General features: G+C 31.9%; 3 protein-coding genes across 3 annotated transcripts; all 3 read right to left on the bottom strand.

Annotated features, from left to right (window-relative positions):
• Positions 1–8,773: 8,773 nt before the first annotated feature.
• On the bottom strand, positions 8,774–11,206 carry LOC131652636 (uncharacterized). Its single transcript, XM_058922558.1, has 6 exons — positions 10,871–11,206; positions 10,537–10,778; positions 10,246–10,452; positions 10,062–10,154; positions 9,870–9,971; positions 8,774–9,214 (listed from the first exon to the last, which is right to left on the bottom strand). Exons 1-6 carry the CDS (start codon positions 11,172–11,174, stop codon positions 8,774–8,776), a joined length of 1,389 nt encoding a protein of 462 aa, XP_058778541.1. The 5' UTR covers positions 11,175–11,206.
• A 168-nt stretch (positions 11,207–11,374) lies between these two features.
• LOC131652628 (uncharacterized) lies at positions 11,375–12,697 on the bottom strand. The gene is made up of 2 exons (XM_058922546.1): positions 12,196–12,697; positions 11,375–12,109 (listed from the first exon to the last, which is right to left on the bottom strand). The coding sequence occupies exons 1-2, from the start codon at positions 12,274–12,276 to the stop codon at positions 11,375–11,377; spliced, it is 816 nt and encodes a 271-aa protein (XP_058778529.1). The 5' UTR covers positions 12,277–12,697.
• On the bottom strand, positions 12,381–15,069 carry LOC131652620 (uncharacterized). Its single transcript, XM_058922534.1, has 2 exons — positions 12,791–15,069; positions 12,381–12,711 (listed from the first exon to the last, which is right to left on the bottom strand). Exons 1-2 carry the CDS (start codon positions 15,067–15,069, stop codon positions 12,381–12,383), a joined length of 2,610 nt encoding a protein of 869 aa, XP_058778517.1.
• Positions 15,070–15,229: the final 160 nt, after the last annotated feature.

Here is a 15,229-nt window from a genome sequence, read left to right as displayed (position 1 = left end):
ATTTGTCTAACTGCTATTCGTTAAAATCAGCATATTCTATTCGTTAAAACCATTGTTAACAAAGTGTGGAATAAATTTGTGCCCCTAAAAGTGTCGGTGTTCGCTTGGCAAGTTATTCAAAACAGATTTTCGTCTAAAGAAAATCTTGTTAAGAGAGGTATTTTAACCGTGGATACACATTTTTGCGAAGGAGGTTGTGGAATACTTGAGTCCACTTCTAACCTTTTCCTTGAATGTCCTATTGCGGTTAAAGTTTAGTCGGATATATACTATTGGTTGGGAGTTTCCGCTGCTTCACATAACCATATTAGCGATAACTTCATTGCATTTTCTGGAGTATTTTAGGGCAAGAAAAGCCAGGAAACTGGCCTTCGTATTATTTGGCTCGCATGTCTTTGGAGCATTTGGAAGGCTAGAAACGCAAATATTTTTCAAAACAAAATATTTGCAGCTCCTCGATTGTTGAAGAAATTAAGCTCCTCTCCTGGAATTGGCTGAGAGTTAAATCAAAACATTTTTGCTACAACATTGCACAATGGTTATCGTCTCCGACTGTGTGCTTAGAAGCTATCAGATGTTGATGTTCATTCCTCTCATTATGTTTAATCGCTGCTGTGTGTTTAGATGGTTTTGTGCAGACAAATTATTCTCTGTCAAAAGTTACCATAGCAGTTGCAAGCCGTTGTCCGGTTGCTGCTTATACCAATTTCGGGATGAGTCTGGTTTGTTGGTTTTGTAGGTTCTGGAAGTAACCATTGAATTAGTAGTAACATTATATTTGAATCGAGTCGGAGATGCACATTCTTCATTTACGGTGTTTTTGATCTAGTCATGAGGTGGATGCCGGAAATAACGGATTTGAGGATGTGTTTATGAAATGTTCGCTCTGTTGTCCGGTTTTTCATTGTAGATGGGAGCTATAACTCTACTAGATTTTTCTTCGTTTTAGATTCGGTTTAGTTCAGGCGTTTCTTGTTCAACAAATCGTCTTATTATTCTCTGCATTTGTCGTAACTGATGTGGCATTGTGTTGCAATTGGTAGATCAATTCTATGTGGTGGTAACATTCTAATCTGCTCGGAGCCAGTAGCTTTGTGTGGCCAGATGTTTAGCAGTTGGCGCGTTTGATTGTTGGGCAGCTTATGTTGGTTGTGCTTTGCAGCGTTTTGGTGTCGACAGCGGTGTGCGGGAAATGTATAACAACTTTGAGCTGACTATTTTACTAGAGCAAGTTTGTTACTGTGTTATTCTAATTTAGGTATGAATCCTCATTTTCTGTTTTGTAATTTGTGTGAGATATTTATGTTCTATGGTGTATTATAGTTTAGGATTCTGCCTTGGTCAGCTAGTATTTGGTGGCACTGATATATGCTTGAAATATTCACTCACTATTATGCAGTACTTTGAAATTTTGGCATGTCTCGTGCCCTCAGATTTTGGTAATAAATTTTTGTTGTTCCAAAAAAAACAATTAATTGATTATATTGTAATTAATCACTTTATAGGTATGATCTATATGATAGTATGTTTCAATCCAACGGTTGATTTTAAAAAATATTTATCCGATGTAAAGTTATATATATATATATATATATATATATATATATATATATATATATATATATATATATATATATATATATATATATATATATATATATATATATATATATATATATATATATATATATATAACTTTATAGGTATGGTCTAGTGGATTTGTCATATGTCTAGTTGACAACATGACTTTGGTTCAAATCCTTCTTCATGGAGAAATTTAAGAATTCTTTTTGGATTTTTTGATGAACTTGTATTAGGTGGAATGCCACATTAGATGCCACACATACAAAATAGACGCCACTTGTTAATATTTAACGGAAAAGACTTAAATGAGACACTTTTAAGGGTATGTTTGGATAAATTAAAACTAACCGAGCGGAATTATAATGGAGCAAAATGGAATTTAAACTTCATTCTATTGTTTTGATATTTTAGAACGAAACAAAACTAATATCTCATTCCACTGTTTAGAAATTGGACGGAGCGGGAAGCATAATAATTTTTTATTTCATTTTTACCCTTATACACACTTAACAAAAGGAATTAATATATACAATGTAATGTTCTTTGCTCGTTCAATTGAAGCACTAGATATGACAGGATCATATATTAGTAAATTATACAATTCTCCGAAATTTTATAGTAAATCAATAATAATATACTAGTAATGTAACAATAGTAAATCAATTCAAAAATATTATATTAATAATATTCTAATAATATACTAGGTATCAACGATGACAATCTAATATAAATGAAAGCAACATAACAAGAATTACTTATAGCGACTAGATATGCTACATAAACGTAAATAGTCTCCAATACAATTCAAAACGTTTATAATTTCAGATTTTGATTTTAAAAGAAAGGATAATTTAATATAAAACAATACCATGCCTAATTTTTGAAGAAAATTGAAAAAAATATGAACATGAAAATAAATCAAGATTAACACACAGATAAAAACACATAAAAAAGTGAGAGAAAAAAATTATGTATCACGTTAGATTAGAAGAAAGACACTCTCTTTGCAAGAAGGTATATGAAGGAGAAGAGTTGTAGTAAGAAGAATAGAAACGTAAATTGAAATAAAGAATAAGAACGATTAATAAAAGTGAAAATTTTGAGGATATAATTGTAATTATATTATTGATTGATTTCATTTCATTGAATACACCCCAATTTGGAGGGAATGAAAATTTGGATGAAATAGTGGTGTTCGTTGGAATGAATTCCATCACACTTCATTCCATTCCATTCATTTTTTTACAAAATCAAACAATGAAACATGACTTCATTCCACCCCATTCGTTTTCATCAATCCAAACATACCCTAAAAGTTAAGGGACCAAAATAGATCCCGAGGTATAGATAAAAGACCAAAAAAATATTCTGCCTAAAAACAAATGTGCGTACCATATCAGAACCCCTGCATATGCATAAGTTTATTACAAATTAAAATAAAAAACACAACTTTCAATACAATATAGATACTTTCAATTCCTTAACACATGTTTTAAAGTACTAGTTCTCGTTTTCCATAAAAATATTATTCCCTCAATTTTTTTGTTATAAAATTCTTCAACAAAATTTGTGAGAAAACATACAAATTTATTTTCTATCTCAATTTTCCTCGATTTTCAATACACCAACTTTTGAAATTATTAACTCTGTTTTAGCTTGCTCTCATTCTTTTATAAAATTTGTTAACTGGTTATCATCTTAGTGTTGAGAGAGTTAAAAATTTTATCAGAGAGTTGTGATGTTTTAGTATTGTGCTGAATTTGTTTATTCAAGAATATGGATATCTTTCAATATTGTAATAGATTTGAAGGGTGCAAACTAAATTTGTAAAAAATCTTCGTTTAAGGTTGTTGAGTAGAGACTGTGTAAAAACTGAAGTTATTTGTGTTAGGTTGATCATGTGTAAAAGCTCAAGTTGTTTAAGGTTGTTGGATTTATCCCATGTAAAAAATCAATTTGGTTTTAGTGTAACTCTCAAGAGGAAACTCTTATAGAGTGGAGTATGTCACATGGTTTAAGGTCGAACCAGGATAATTTTTGGTGTGATCTTTCTTACTCTATCTCTTCTTGTCTATGCCATTTATTCTTTTCAATGTTATTTATATCTCCCGCTTCTTAACCCTGCTTTGAATATAAATCGTTTTAAATCAATTTTTTTAAAAGTTTTATTTCAAAATTCCCTGTGGAAGACCTCATGTTTGAAGTAGAATTTTATTAGATGTTTTCATGAGAATATAGATATGGATCTTAGCTTTCATTTACAATTAGCTTCACTTCTTTTAGACTTATGAAACTTTAGATATAGTTTATATAATGCACATATGTCATGTATCTTTTTCACCAAAATTCAGCATTGTGTAAATTTAAAAATACAAAACAAAACAACATTAAATATTTGGTTAATCGATAAAATGAAATCATAAACCTCTTATAAAATTCAAGAATTTTTTTTCCAAAATATATAAAACTAGCATTAAAATAGAAGAAACAAACTAAGTATCTGACTAAAAATACTTGAACAACTGCATTTAACGAGGATTTATCAACTTCACAGAATGGCAATGGACAATCTATTGTCTTGGAAAAAATCACAATAGAAATACTACATGAAGTGCTAGATACTGAACCTCTTTGATAGACTTTGAACTGTGCATCTCCAATCTTTTCTTAAATTTATCAAGATTGACCTATATTTCTCTCAAAGTGATAATAAACTCCAATAACTTTCTTTCTTAAACTTGAAAGGTACATTTTTCGGAGTTTAGTCACATATTACACTTGTAGGCATGTTCAAACATTAGTTTTAAGTACTAAAAGTGTAATTTTGTACCTCACGCTTTGATGACCGTGTCATTCATATAGATTTTGATATTGTTATGGTTTTATGTATTGTATACGTAATATCGTCAAGAGCACTTGATGATGATAACTCTTAAAATGATTTTTGATGATGATATGTAAACAAGAAAAATATTTCAAGTATCATCATACAATTGTTTTAAGTTGAAGTTTGAGAGTGCTAAAAAGAATTTAATCAAGGAAATGGACTTGAAGATATGAACTGGTAATCTTGAAGGTTTAAGCTTGAAGATGTAAAAGTGTGAAAGATTGGCAGACCATGCTCTTAGAGTTTTTTCTTGTTTTTGATCAGTTAATTATAAATTAAACAAGATTAATTTTTGAGGTACTAAGGCAACACGCACATACATACACACACTCACACAAACATACACACACTTACACACACACACACACACACACACACACACACACACACTCACACACATAGGGAGAGAAAGAGAGTCTCATATTTTTGAAAAATCTTCTTAAAACCAATTTGGGCAAGTGATTAAATGATTAGATAGCTTGCGTAATCAATTAAAAAATCCAAGTACATTGTTTAATCGATTAAGAATTGATTCTAATAAATTATTAGTTTTAAGTACTAAAAGTGTAATTTTGTACCTCACGCTTTGATGACCGTGTCATTCATATAGATTTTGATATTGTTATGGTTTTATGTATTGTATACGTAATGTCGTCAAGAGCACTTGATGATGATAACTCTTAAAATGATTTTTGATGATGATATGTAAACAAGAAAAATATTTCAAGTATCATCATACAATTGTTTTAAGTTGAAGTTTGAGAGTGCTAAAAAGAATTTAATCAAGGAAATGGACTTGAAGATATGAACTGGTAATCTTGAAGGTTTAAGCTTGAAGATGTACAAGTGTGAAAGATTGGCAGACCATGCTCTTAGAGTTTTTTCTTGTTTTTGATCAGTTAATTATAAATTAAACAAGATTAATTTTTGAGGTACTAAGGCAACACACACATACATACACACACTCACACAAACATACACACACTTACACACACACATACACACACACACACACACACACACACACACACTCACACACATAGGGAGAGAAAGAGAGTCTCATATTTTTGAAAAATCTTCTTAAAACCAATTTGGGCAAGTGATTAAATGATTAGATAGCTGTCGTAATCAATTAAAAAATCCAAGTACATTGTTTAATCGATTAAGAATTGATTCTAATAAATTATATCAATGTGTAACACCTTCTAATAGATTAAAGAGGTTGGTAATCTATATTAAGTAAAGTCGAAAAATCAATGTTTCCTAATTTTGGGATAAATATTTTCACATATAAATGAGGTTTGTCCTCATTTCTAAATACATTTTTTAAATTATAACCTCATTACTAGTTTTCTTTCTCTTACTATTTTATAAACTTATTTTTTACTAGAGTAGAAGTAGTGCCAAGAGAGTAAAAAGTTTCATATGAGAATTGTGTTGTATTGGTATTGGTATTGTGTTGTAATTGTTTATTCAAGGTTGTAGTTTTCTTGTGATCCATTTGTAAAAAAGTTAAAGGTTGTAAGCTAAACCTGTAAAAAGTTTGGGTTAAGGTTATTAAGCTTAGCATGTGTAAAAGCTCTGTTTATTTGTGGAAGTTTATTGATTTGAGCCTATGTAAAAGCTCTAGGTTGTTTGTGAAATATTTTTGGGATGATCATGTGCAAAAATTGAAGTTACTTTGTAAGGTTGTCTGGGTTAATCTTGTGAAATATGTTAAGTTATTTTAGTGGATATCTCAAGGAGAAACTCTTGTCGATTCGATTAGGTCAAATGGTTTAGGCTGAATTAGGCTAAATCTATAGTGTCATCTTTCTATCTATTTCTCTTTTATTTATGTCATTTGTCTTTTTCGCGACACTTATTTCTTCGTCTATTCTCTTTTATATTATTATGCTACTTTATATCTGTTTATTTCTATCTTCTAACATTAATCCTTTTAAGTCTAAGTGTTTTTATAAATCAATTTTGGAAATTCAAATTTCATAATTCACTATCCCTCTCTCTTGTATTTGGAGTCACTTGGTCAACAAGTGACATTAGATCCTAACTCCTATTATAAGACTAATCTTCTTAGGAGGTAGAAATGACTTCAAATGATTAACTAAATATACCCCTATAACTCAATGGAGAAAGGTATGCTTTATGGACAAATAAGATAAAATCTTTAGAGAGGGGATGGATTATGATATTTATACTTCTACAAAAAAAAGCTCCTTTTGTTCCCACAAATTTAACTAATGGTGTTGTGGAAAACAAATATAGAGATATTTGGACCATATAGAATAAGGAAAAAGTGTAGCGCAATTCAAAAGCAAAAACCATTATCACTACTTTGTGGGACACCATTCAATTTACAATCAAGGCGCTAACGAAGTAAAAAGGGGCTATGATGAACACATTGACCCATGAGTACGAACTTTTCACAATGAAATACGAAGAAAATAATCAAGATATGGAAAAAGGTCATATTATGAATCATATGAGAAATATGGTTAAAGTTTTTCAAAATGAGGTATTGGTTATAAAAGCTCTTAGATACTTAAACTACAATTGGCAACCTAAAGTCCCTGTAATTTCTAAATCTAGGGACTTGTCTTCTATATATTTGACTACCTTGTTTGGAAAGTTGCACGAACATAAAGTGGAGCTAAAAGGCTAGCCGATAATGAAGAAGACGACAAAAAGAAGAAAGCTCTTGGAATACATGAAGTCAGAAGATGAAGACTGCAAAAGTAAAAGTGATGACGAGATAGATCTAATGTTTCAAAAGTTCAAGGAATTCCACAAATGATAACCTTATTCAAAGAATACGGGAAAAACTTGCACTTCAAAGTGTGAGATGCTCTCTAAAGTGTTATCTTTTCATTAAATAAGGTTATGTGATAATGGGTATCCATCTTTTCCTCATATTCTTCCATCATTGGAATTTGGAATCATTTCAAATTTGGTTCCTCGCTAATCTCATTTGTGAAGGGAAGTTGTGACACATCATCCTTGTCCTTTTCCATATATGTGTATCCTTAGAGGATGTTTTGATTCCTAATTATTAATTGGTGACATTGTCATTGTCATCCTTTTAGGGAATGATAAGGAGTCATTCTAATATCTTTCGTTCCTCTTTATTATTACAACTTTCTATTAAGTCTTCTAATATGGTTCCTTATCTCATCCATGGTATTTTGTGATGCATCATCGTCGTTGTTGCATTGTATTAGTGACAAGGTAACCTAGTGTCACAATTTCTCACCTTCCTCGACATGCCTCCTTGGTGATTGTGACAAAGACGTATGGAGCCTCCATCACCATTTGCATGTCTCTTGTGATGATTATTTACAACATTATAGATGTGATTATAATGAATTCACTCTTCTTAAAGTAGTTTTTTTAGGGGAGGGGGCTCGGTGTCTACTTATCGTTATGTTGTTGGGATCTTGGAGCCTATGTATATTTTACCACGACCCTGGTGAGTGCTAAAATTTATGTATGAATATAAATGGTTGATATATTGTAGAAGTTGGTGATACGACCTCCATGCATATTAACACGGTCTCCAAGTCACTTCTCGTATACTCTTTATCCATTACAAGTTTCCACTACCAAAATTTCGCTACTTAGCCACAGTTAAAACCGTAGCGAAATAACAAAAAAACTGTGGCAAAATATACTTAGCCACGGTTTACAAAACAGTGGAAAAAAGGGGCGTTGCAATTTATTATCCACGGGTAAAATATAATTTAGCTACGGTAATTTTGAGTGTGGTAACAATTATTAGCCACAGTTGTACTGTGGTAAAGCAATATTTTAGAAATGTCAAATATAAGTTTAGCCACAGTTAAACCGTAGTTAAAAAACGCGCGTATAATTTCCCGCTCTATTAGCCATAATCCAAATTTCATTTTAGCTACGGTCGAAACATAGCTAATTTTTATTTAATCTATTTTAGTTTAATTTTTTAGCCACTATTTGACCGTGGCAAAACAAAAATTAAACCCTCCAGTTATTTTTATTTCACACAAACTTTAAAAACAATAATTCAATGAATTCAAAGCAAAAATAAACAAAATTAAGAGTCAAACAAATATTTTAATTAAGTGACAATAACTTCCTAATGTCAATCATAAATCTGAAGTATTTCACCTACAGTACTTCTTAATTATAAAACCAAAACAAGTATTATAATTCCACTTCTAAACACCAAAAAATTAGTACCATACTTCCACTTCTCAACACTAAAAAACAAGTATCATGCTTCTAGTTCTTAACACTAAAAAACAAGCATCATACTTTCAATTCTTAAAACTAATTTGGAGAAGCATTGCTATTGAAAATAGATAACTCATCGCCAAATTTATGCTTCATGAAGTTTTGAAGAACCTCCAATTGATGTTGTGCTTGTGCAAGTTGCTCAGTGGTATGTGTGAGTTGTTCGGTGGTTTGTGTAAGTTTTTCTTTAGTCTCTTCATATCCAATTAGTTTTTCTCCCAAACATTCTACATCCTTCTGCAAGTCTTCAACATTCTTTTGACTAAAGCTACCAACTTGAATAAAATTTGTGTAATGTCTACGTTTTCCAAAAGCTTGAGTAGGACAAACTCCTAAGCCTAAACCACGTACTCGACCCGAGTGTTCTGCTCCACATATTTTTGCAATGGCATCATCAGTATACACATTAATCTTTGATGAGACACCTATTGTGGCGGTACGTTCTTTATCTTCAGACAAGCACTCTGAAATCTTCTCCTGTTAATAAGAAATATTACTCTTTAGTTGTGAAAAATATATTGAACAACTAAACTATGAAATAAAGTATTATGACATTGAGAAAAACAAAATAATCAAAAAATAATTACTATGTTATTTGATAATGACTTAAATGGCCTCTTGCAACAATTTTTTCTCCACATGAAGCTCTAGCTAATCAGCAGATGCAAAGAGTAAATCTCAAAAAATAGAAAAGGAAATTGCCATAAATCATGTGTAGAAACCCATCATTTGCATATACCAGAACTCAAATTAACACTTCACACAAGTACCTCTATATCCAATCCAAAGTATGCTTTTGCACTAGTATATGTTTAAGTGATTATTAATAATAGGCAGGCTTACATGTATCCAATATGCAACATAATATGCAGCCTTCCATGTATTCAATATACAAGTGGATAAAACATCAAGGTTTTATACCACATAATACAATATGCAACCATCCTCTTTTTCCACTAAGCATCCAAATAAACATGCACAATAGCAGTAACAAAACCACATTTGCAGACAAAGAACAGCACCAAATATACACTTATCTAATGCAGGTTGGGGGCTTCACAACAGAAAATTGTGAAAATGATCTTTAAAATTTGTAGAATTGTGACAACAATAGAAAGATAAGTATACTTACAGCCATGGCCTTTCCTTCTTCGTTCACATAATTCCCATCCTTCTTTATTAAAGTTGATAAAATAACCTCGCTTCGACAAACATGCCTCCCTAATTGTAGCGCCTAACAGCGTAAATAAGATATAAATTAACAAACAAATATTAATTACAACTTAACTTTGTTATGATACATAAATTTCTTGAAACCACTTACCATTTCACGACCCCTTCTTGCATTGCTCTTACTACCGCCAGCATGTGAGACTTTAAGCTTCTTACGATTTATGGTATTCTGCTCACTTTGTTTCTACAATTTTAAACTATAAAAGTTAATATATATTATATATATATGAAAAAAATGACATAGTAAAATAATATCCTATACAGAATACTTATACCTTCATTTTTGGACTTTTGTAGTGATGCACAAAAGAAGTCCACTGAACTGGATCCACGCCTGAAGGGGTATTGGCAAGTATTTCTTCCTTTCTTTTGTTGGGATAGAAGTATTGATTTCGTAACTTATATTTATAGGCTTTCCATCTTTCCCCTAATGTACACCTCACCCATTTGATTCCAGCAACATAGTCAAACTCAAAATGATCCTTAAAAAGTTTTATTTAAAGGTCAATATTTCATTATAAAAAACACACCAACAAAAGAAAATTAAGCAAAGTTAAAAAAATTACCTCAATACATTTCCATTGGTCTTGGCTGCATTTTTCGGACATCTCGTCCCATCTTTCAACTGATATAGGACAGTAGGCAGACTTTTTAGCAACTTGGCCTAAGAACCTCACAAGTAAGTTTGAACTACTATTATCTCCTTGACCAAAATTGTTGAGTTCAACAATAACTTTTTTAGTTTTTTCCAAATGCCAAACTTGATTTGCAATCATCTTTTTAGTTATAACTTCACCAGTACACATATCTACCAATAGATATAAATAAAAGTTAGTAAATATGTTCTAACAGCATATCAACCATCTAAGAACATATTTATAATAAATATATGACTTTAACCTTTAACTTTGACAAGTAGAGGCTCCTCTTTTTGCTGTAGTTGATCTTCATTTGTATTTAAGGAAGGGTCAAATGTGTCATCAGAGGATGGACTATTAGTCATGTTGACATCTTGTTGTGGACTATTGGGTACATTCATATTTTGTTGTGGCTGATCTTCATTTGAATGTAAGGAAGGTTCAGATTGATTGTTGTTACTTTGTTGATGTTGATGTTGATCTTGAAAAGTTTCTATATTATTTTGAACTTCTCCTCGTAACCTTTCTAGCACATCTTTTCCTGAACACTTACGTTTTTGCTTCATCTCAATTCAAATATCTGCACAATTTGCTAACAAAAGATAAAATTTGGAATGAAAATATATTCTAAATGAATCATATGATGAACAAGTCATTGCATAAGAAAAAAATAGTACAAAGTTCATAAACAAAAAATAAGTAGAAAATCACAAAAAAAACTATGCCTAATGGCTTATAACAAAAGAAATAAATGTTCATAATTGAACTACTCTAACACCATATTATCATTTTCATCACTGCAACCATCATGATCTTCATCAATATTTTGTTCATCGGGTACTTGTTCTTCCTCATTGAAGTTTGGTTCTTGTTCATTGTCATCTTCTTGAACTAATGGTAGTTCTTCTATGTTCTCCACATTTTGCTCACAAAAAGGTATATCTTCCATTATCATCTCTTCAGAGTCCGTTGAATTAACGTCTCCCATATCATATATGTCTCTAGGCTTCATATGACATACACAAGACCAACCTTCTTCAAATGGATCATCAACATAATACACCATTCTAGCATCAGTAGCAAGGATGAATGGTTCATCTATTTCATTCACGCCAGTGTGTATCAAGCGAGAAAAATTCACACTATGTATTCCAAATTGATCTATCTTGATTCCTTTGTTAGGTCTAGTATCTACCCAAACACATTTGAAGAGCACAACCCTTAGATTACCATAGTAATCAAGTTCTATGATGTCAACCAATTTCCCATAGTACATGTCATCACTTGATTTTTCAATAGGCTCCCCTGTAGTTGAAAAACTCTTGGTAAAAGCTGACATAACAACACCACTGTTTTGAGTTCTAAAACCTTGCTCCTTCCTTTGGGTACGAAACTTAAATCCACGAATGTTATACCCATTAAATCTCCTTGCAATATCATTTGGTCCGTTTGCAAGCCAACTAATTTCATCGGAAATATCTGGATCAACCTTTCTTGCAACCTATTATATTTTGAGAAGCATTATGCCACTTGTATATGTTATAATATTTGAGAAACATATAATCAAAGCTCATTATATATTCTTACATATTCTTGAAACCACTCATGAAAATGTTTGTGAACATATTCTTCCACAATTTTTGACGAATTTCTCTTGCCGCGGTGCATCCTAGAGACCTCAATTCTGCATTTCCTATATAATCAAGTTTGTATTTATTAAGAAAGATGTTGAACAGGTTTATATAAAATTAAGACATGTAAAAACATAGAACTTACTCACGAAATTTGTCTACTAATTCACAATTAGTTAACACGTAACGATGAGCTTGTATCTTATCCAAGTGCGAGAGTGAAACAATCTTGATGGCTCCAATAGGCTTACCTAATGCTGGAAATAAATTTGACAAGATAGTAGAATCACTACTATTATTAAGCCCATTATCATCATCATTGCGTCTTGGTCGGTTGAACCTCGTTTCAATATCGCCATCTTCAAAATATCTTGAACAAAATGTGAGGCATTCTTCCATAATGTATCCTTCAGCTATACAACCTTCTGGTGTAGCCTTATTACGAACATATGATTTTAAATGGCCAAGGGTCCTAAAATAAAATAAGGTGAGCCCAAGAAAATCTTAATCATTAAATGTGAATATCAACATATAATAAAAATATAATATACCTTTCAACAGGGTACATCCATCTATAATGCACTGGACCTGCAATCATTGCTTCCTCTCCCAAATGAATGACTAAATGAACCATAATAGTGAAAAATGAAGGAGGAAATATCATCTCCATATGGCAAAGGGTTAGAGAAATTCTTTGTTGTAGTTTCTCTATATTCTTGACATCTAGAACCTTTGATGAAATTTCTCTAAAGTAGTTACATAACTCAATCAACACTGAAGCAACTTCTTTTGGAAGAGTTTTTCTAAACGCAATTGGTAGAAGATGTTCAATCAGAATGTGTGAGTCATGACTCTTTAGACCAGATATTTTGCGTTTCTTAGTATCAACACATCTAGAAATATTTGATGCATAACTATCAGGAAAAACCACATCTTTAAGAATTTTTAGGAACATGTCTTTTTCCTTAGCTTTCATTTTAAAGCACGAATGAGGAAATTTAGAGGAATTGGGATCTGGATATGGATGAAGACTTGGTCTAATTCCCATAATTTGCAAGTCTTTACGAGCAGAAAGATTATCTTTTGTTCTATTTTTGTCATCAAGCACTGTGAACAATACATTGTCACAAACATTCTTTTCTATGTGCATCATATCAAGGCAATGACGGATAAGATTATGCTCCCAGTAAGGCAAGTTCCAAAAGATACTTTTTTTCTTCCATTGTTGTGGGCCTTTCTTACTCGTACCTTCATCACGAGCCTTTTTTAGATAATCCTCAATTTGTCGTAGTGTCGATGAACCTGACATTTGATGAGGCGCAAGACTATGTTCCACATATCCATCAAAGGATTTTGTATTGTACCTGTACTTATGACCATGGGGTAAATATTGGCGATGACCCATGAAACAATTTTTCTGACCAAACTTAAGCCTTTTAGATTTTGTATCAAACTTACATGATGGACAAGCAAACGACGTGTGTGTGTTCCACCCAGATAAGTTATCAAGACCTGGAAAGTCACTAATTGTACAAAATAATGCAGCTCTCATTTGAAACATTTCTTTAGTTGAGATATCATAAGCATCAACACCAATCCACAATTGATTTAACTCAGCAACTAGAGGCTGCAAGTAAACATCAATTTTATTTCCAGGCATCTTAGGTCCGGGAATTATCATTGACATGATAAGAGAAGTTGGCTTCATACAATACCATGGAGGATAGTTATAAAGATACAACATTACAGGCCAAATGCTGTTTGAAGAACTTAAAGTTCCAAATGGATTGAAACCATCAGTAGCTAATGCGAGTCGGACATTACGAGGATCAATCGCAAATTCTGGATAAAATGAATTGAACTCTTTCCATGCTTTAGTATCTCTAGGATGCCTTAACAACCCATCAGGATTTGCCACCATAGCATGCCATTTCAATAACTCTGCAGTTTTAGAAGACATGTACAGCCTTTGCAACCTTGGTATAAGTGGGAAGTATCGCAATATTTTTGCTGGTTTTTGTTTCTTTTTCGTACCATCATTTACACCATTTGAAGAACCATCCTTTTCTTCTACTTTCCATCTAGATGTATTACATATCTTGCATTCATCTCTCTTCTCATCCTCTTCTGATCCCCAATACAACATGCAGTGATTTGGACAAGCATGAATCTTATTGTAACTCAAACCTATCCTCTTGATCGTCTTTTTTGCTTCATAGAAAGATGTTGGCAGTTTAGCAAAGGGAAAAACATCATTTAGAAGTTCAATAAGCATCGAAAATGTTTTATCTGTGGCACCACATAAAATTTTTATATGGTAGAGACGAACAATGAATGATAGTTTGCTATGTTTTGTGCATCCAGGATAGAGTTCTTGATTTCCATCTTCCATCAAATCTTTAATCTTTTTCAACTCCTCATTACTTATATCCTCTGTACTTGTGGGGTCCTCGATATTAGAAGGATTTGATGGCCCATGATCTTGAACTCCTTGATCAATTAAGACACCAAAGACATCATTTAACATATCTTGCATTGGACGTTGTCTAGTTGGCGGCGTTTCTACTTGGCCTTCTGATTCAACATTGCGTTGGATATGTTTCTCCCCATGCATATTCCAAAATGTGTACTTGCTAGGAAATCCCCTTCGAAGGAGATGAGCAAATACTTCAACTCTATTACCCGAAAGATTAAATCCGCATGTAATACAAGGACACAATATTTTTCCATTGACTGCTGCATTAGAAAAGGCAAAGTCCAAAAATTGGACCACCCCATCTTTAAACTCTTTTGATTTTATTGGCTTGTCAATCCAACTCTTATTTATCATAATTGGATAAATCTGCTTTAAATTTAAAAAAGAATTAAGCTTATACATTTAAAATCAGCCCCATAAGCCGCAACGATCAAACTTTCATTCATATATATATATATATATATATATATATATATATATATATATATATATATATATATATAATGGATTTATT

The sequence above is a fragment of the Vicia villosa genome, linkage group LG1 (genome assembly GCF_029867415.1).
Source record: "Vicia villosa cultivar HV-30 ecotype Madison, WI linkage group LG1, Vvil1.0, whole genome shotgun sequence".
Classification (NCBI taxonomy): domain Eukaryota; kingdom Viridiplantae; phylum Streptophyta; class Magnoliopsida; order Fabales; family Fabaceae; genus Vicia; species Vicia villosa.
The sequence above is the reverse complement of the archived record's forward strand: the minus strand, read 5'-3'. Positions and strand labels throughout refer to the sequence as shown.

Excerpts from the sequence above, each read along its gene's own strand:
- LOC131652636 (XM_058922558.1), bottom strand. The coding sequence starts at position 11,174 with ATGAAGCAAAAACGTAAGTGTTCAGGAAAAGATGTGCTAGAAAGGTTA. Across the intron at positions 10,155-10,245 it reads ACAAAAGTCCAAAAATGAAG|AAACAAAGTGAGCAGAATAC; the intron begins GTATAAGTATTC and ends TTAAAATTGTAG. Across the intron at positions 9,972-10,061 it reads CAAGAAGGGGTCGTGAAATG|GCGCTACAATTAGGGAGGCA; the intron begins GTAAGTGGTTTC and ends TTACGCTGTTAG.
- LOC131652620 (XM_058922534.1), bottom strand. The coding sequence starts at position 15,069 with ATGATAAATAAGAGTTGGATTGACAAGCCAATAAAATCAAAAGAGTTT. Across the intron at positions 12,712-12,790 it reads TGGATGTACCCTGTTGAAAG|GACCCTTGGCCATTTAAAAT; the intron begins GTATATTATATT and ends ATTTTATTTTAG.
- LOC131652628 (XM_058922546.1), bottom strand. The coding sequence starts at position 12,276 with ATGCACCGCGGCAAGAGAAATTCGTCAAAAATTGTGGAAGAATATGTT. Across the intron at positions 12,110-12,195 it reads ATGAGTGGTTTCAAGAATAT|GTTGCAAGAAAGGTTGATCC; the intron begins GTAAGAATATAT and ends AAAATATAATAG.